General features: G+C 45.1%; 1 protein-coding gene across 1 annotated transcript; it reads left to right on the forward strand.

Moving 5' to 3' along the window:
* The first annotated feature begins 201 nt into the window (after positions 1-201).
* On the forward strand, positions 202-815 carry LOC135377040 (uncharacterized). Its single transcript, XM_064609391.1, has 3 exons — positions 202-385; positions 480-749; positions 808-815. Exons 1-3 carry the CDS (start codon positions 202-204, stop codon positions 813-815), a joined length of 462 nt encoding a protein of 153 aa, XP_064465461.1.
* The last annotated feature ends 3,786 nt before the right edge of the window (positions 816-4,601 follow it).

The following is a 4,601-nucleotide window of genomic DNA, read 5'->3' on the forward strand; positions in this document are numbered from 1 at the left end:
TTCCCAGCCACGTCGTAGGTGCGCGAGCTCGCTATTGTTTCACCCATCCCCATAGCAACAGCCGGGTCACGTGACAGGCTTCGCGATGGAGCACTAAAGAGCCGTTCCCTGCTACCCCGGCGGCGGCTCGTGCATCACGTGACCGTAGCCGTTGTGAGCGGAGGTACGACGACCCAAACCTCTTCGGGGTTCGCGATCAAAATGGCGGATCTGTTCGTCATTTTTGACGAGGAGGGCATCGCCGATCGCGACCCGGAACGCACATATCGCACTTACAGCGATGCTTTCGCTACGATGTCAGAGGACAACTTCATTGCAACCTTCCGCTTGTCTAAGGACGCTGCTAGAGAGGTCTGCGAAGCTGTCAAGGGGGATCTAGAGCGGCGTAAGTATAACTATAGAAACTCATACAGTGCACTTGCTAACTGCATTTGTGCACCAATGCAGAAGTTCCATTCTTAAACAACGGCACATTTCAGCTCAGCAGTGGCGTCGTACAACCCTCAGCGTCGAGCAGAGAGTTTTAATGGCGCTACGGTTCTACGCCACTGGGGCATTCCTCGGCAACATTGCGAGGGAACAGAGCTTCGTTTGCAGTAAGCATGCAATATCCGAGGCTCTCCACGCAGTGAGCCTAGCCATCACAATGAACCTTGCGCGGAAGTATCTCCGGTTCCCTTCGACTCCAGAGGAAAAGCTGGAAGTAAAGCGCGGGTTCTACGAGTTGGCTGGGTTTCCTGGGTGCCTAGGTAAGCAATCCCTGTTTTCCATAAACAACATAGGAATGCCTCTCACAATGCATGCAAGAATCATGATGAATAACACGTCTCCTCCGTTTCACTTTTTTTGCCTAAATGCAATGTGTAACAAAAAGTCACTATACAAAAACACAAACTGGATATAACATGAAATAGTAATGGTGATTAGCTTCAGCATTCGTGATCATGCAACTCCCTGGTACAAAATGAATGATTATCCCCTAAAAGTCGTGTCAGAGGGGAACATCCTCATTATTTGAGTGTATATTTTTCGCAGGTGCAATTGATGGTACCCAAGTGGCAATACAGCAACCGAGCCTTGCTGATCCACGCTTCGTGGATGGAAACTACTATTGCCATAAGGGATACCATTCCATCAATGTCTTAGCGGTGAGCAATTCTCGTACTTTTTTGGTACTTATTTCTGCACAAATATTTCCACAGTACGAGGTAACTCGTTACTGTAACTGAGTTCCTATTTTGGTAACTTGTAACGTAACTCGGTACTTTTGCGCCGTGGTAACTTTCAGAGGAACCCGTTCCTTTTCTTGGTAACTCTGCCAAAGTAACTTAAGTTCCAAGTTACTTTTAACTCGCTTTTGACTCACGTCCACATTTCTCTCCGGTTCCTTCATGGCATATTTTGCCATAAAACATGATATTCAATGAGTGACAGTATTTTATTCAGGAAGTAAGAACCACTGCCATTGAAATAAAGCTGAACCATTGTGCGCCCACAGGGGGTAAGATGCAGAGTGTTCGAATAGACCTTTACCAGAGAAACGTCATCATGACATTGGTAGACAGACTGAAACCGAAACAAGGCGGAAGGACGGCTGGGTTCCACGAACGGGCACATGTTCGCCGTCTCCCATTGAAAGAAATATAGGACCGAGAGTCTTGTCCATTCAAGGGATCATGTCGTAATCCCCTCAAGACTGTGGTTTTCGGGCGCGACCTTGTTCACCTAGCTTCGAGCGTAGTTCAATTCTACCAAATTTTGGCGCTATCGAAAACTATGACGTCATTTATTTACAAACATTGTCTATTGTTGGGCATAAAGGAAAACGATCTAAGCGTGTTGCACTCCTCCGCAGGCAACTCAAGGTCTAACTCAACTGCTCGTGAGCTGCACCTGCCTAATGCCATTTTGTGTCCTAAGTAACTTGGAAGTACCTCGTTCTTTTTGTTAAGTAACTCTGTAACTGCGAGTTAGATTTCATGCTGAAGAACTTCGTTATTAACTTAGTTACACTTAACATGCGATAACTTAACCTGTAACGAGTTCTTTATGTCGAGTAGCTTCTCAATCTATGAATATTTCATTTCAATTTTGTACCACAAAGTCAAAAAATCAATTAGGCAACTGTGTTTCCAGAACCATTGTATTTCCAATGCCCCTATGTACATTCTCTTGCTTGTTTGTTGCCTTTTATGCATACAGAGGATGTTCACCCCGTAACATTGCACATCTTTCTAAGATCTGTGATGCAACCAGGCGCATTCTGTTCCTGAATGCCAGATACCCGGGATCGTGCCATGATGCCTCTGTATGGGCAGCGTCCCAGCTCTGTCGAGAAGCTCCCACAATATTTGAGGATGGAGAGTGGCTAATTGGTGAGAATTTTTTTTTGTTAGTCTGGTACATTTCCTGCTTTTCTTCATTTGGTTACTGATCTGGGTTGCACTTTTTTACGATGGCCCATTTTCATGTAACCCTTCCCCCCCACCACACACACTGCAAGTTGTGTCAACATCCCCACACATGTACTTCAGTGTTCCTTAGACGCTGCCTAGATTTTATTGCCTGCCAACACCTGAGTCGCGGGTTCAAAATGAAGCTTGCAGGCCTAATCCTACCTCGTGAGAGAAATGTATATAAAAGGCACATCTTTGTGACGTCCTGATAGCTATTGCAGTTCATGACTGCATCATCATATAGCTAGAGAGCATGTGTTATGCTTTTGTTGGTTATTCAGTGATCTGCTCAACAGATTTCTCCATATGACATTTACATATACAGGGTGTTCAAAATTAAGCTTTCACGAGCGCTACGCAAACACAGCTATGACAGGAAACCGGATGACAACGTTATCTTACTTGTGTAAGAAACAGGTGCTGCTAATTGTGTAGCACTTGCTTCTTACTCAAGGAACAGAAAAAATAGCACCAGTTTTCTTTTGTTCGCCTATTTATAAAGTGCTAGTGAAAGCTTAATTTTGAACACCCTGTATGTCAGGGTGTGTCAAGTTGTCATTTCAGACTATCCGTGGATGCAGATCGTTTAATTTGTCTGATACAGCCAACATAAAAGTCTGAGGTAGTTAAACGCAGCTTAGAATGACGAACAAAATACAAGCCTCACAATGCCCCTTTGCATGCTTTGATGTAAGAGAGAACGTATTGAGGGTGGGTGTTTGTGTTTCCCAGCATGGCTTCGCACGTTGAAGGGAGGATGGCTAGCATGGTGTACCTGCTAGCTCCTCTGGCAGGAAATTGAAGGATGTGGAATGGGACCCACTACTGGTGCCTTATTGCTTCAGCGGCGAATTGAAGAAATAGAATAAAACGGAAACATAGATTACACCGACGCGACCAGCTGCTCCCTGACGCTTGATGAGTGCAAGCATGCAGTGATTGAAAAAGATTTTCGAATATTCATTTGATACAGCCATTCTCAGTACTCAGTCTTTTACGTCTCATAACATGTTTGAGAGGCCTGCTTTGCACTACGTGCTATGATCACGATTGGGCATGCAACCTACATCTGCTGAATGACGGATGAGAGTTTTTAATTATCTACAGGAGACAGCGCCTACCCCTTGCAACCATGGCTGATGACGCCTGTCCGAACACCAACGACACAGGAAGAAGAGGACTACAATGACGCACATAGTCGAACACGTGTGCGCATTGAGCACTGTTTCGGCATGCTGAAGATGCGGTTCCGGTGCCTTCAGAGGTACCGCACCTTACACTTTGCTCCAGACCGGTCGTGCAACATCATAAACGCTTGTGTGGTGTTGCACAACATGTGTATAGCGTACAACACACCTCAGCTACCTGATGCAGGTGACGCAGAAAGTGGGCCTGATGATGACATGACACAAGAGGCACACGTTGCGGGGGCAGACGATGCAGAGGACAATGACAGTGCTGTTGCCACAAGCAGTCGTGCAACCCAGGTTAGGAGTCGCCTCATAGCACGGTGCTTTAGGCGACATCTTTAACTACCTTACTGACTCCAGTGCGTGTGGAACTTTGTCACCTGTGGCTATAAAACTGTGCCTTTGACTTCTGCTCTACAACAGGGGCCTCAAACACCTGAGCAAGCTGTGTGACTGATTTTCAATTTCTTTTTCCAAGACTATTTTGTGAAGAAAGTGCACAATACAGTTTGTAAATAGCAGGTAATTTGGATTCTCCTGCCAATTGTATTTGTTTCTGAGGGACTACACATTTTTGTTGCATTGTTTTTCACGTTTTCAGTACTGGACTTGGAAAGGCATTTGATTTATTTCCCTTGTGTGTCATGTTGGGTTTTCCAGTAACAAATTTTGTACACACACATGATAGCTCCACATTAAGTGCACCTGCCCATTTTTTCCTTTTAGCCCATCACTGTATGCTATAATAAGGTGTTTTATGGTAAATGCTGTTGTGTGTTCTCTGTGTGGCCCTCTATGCTACCAACAACGTGACTTGAGTTTGAGGCCCCTGTTCTAGAGCTCATGAATTGTAGTGACATTCATTATTTGTTGTACCATAATTTCGTGTGCATTAGCCGTGGTACGTGCACAATTTTTTTGCTCACAGAAGCCCTGTAGCTTTTCTCACAGAGCG

The sequence above is a fragment of the Ornithodoros turicata genome, unplaced genomic scaffold (assembly GCF_037126465.1).
Source record: "Ornithodoros turicata isolate Travis unplaced genomic scaffold, ASM3712646v1 ctg00001458.1, whole genome shotgun sequence".
Classification (NCBI taxonomy): domain Eukaryota; kingdom Metazoa; phylum Arthropoda; class Arachnida; order Ixodida; family Argasidae; genus Ornithodoros; species Ornithodoros turicata.

Coding starts and splice junctions, on each gene's coding strand:
- LOC135377040 (XM_064609391.1), top strand. CDS start 202: ATGGCGGATCTGTTCGTCATTTTTGACGAGGAGGGCATCGCCGATCGC. Junction 386..479: donor CAAGGGGGATCTAGAGCGGC/GTAAGTATAACT, acceptor GGCACATTTCAG/CTCAGCAGTGGCGTCGTACA.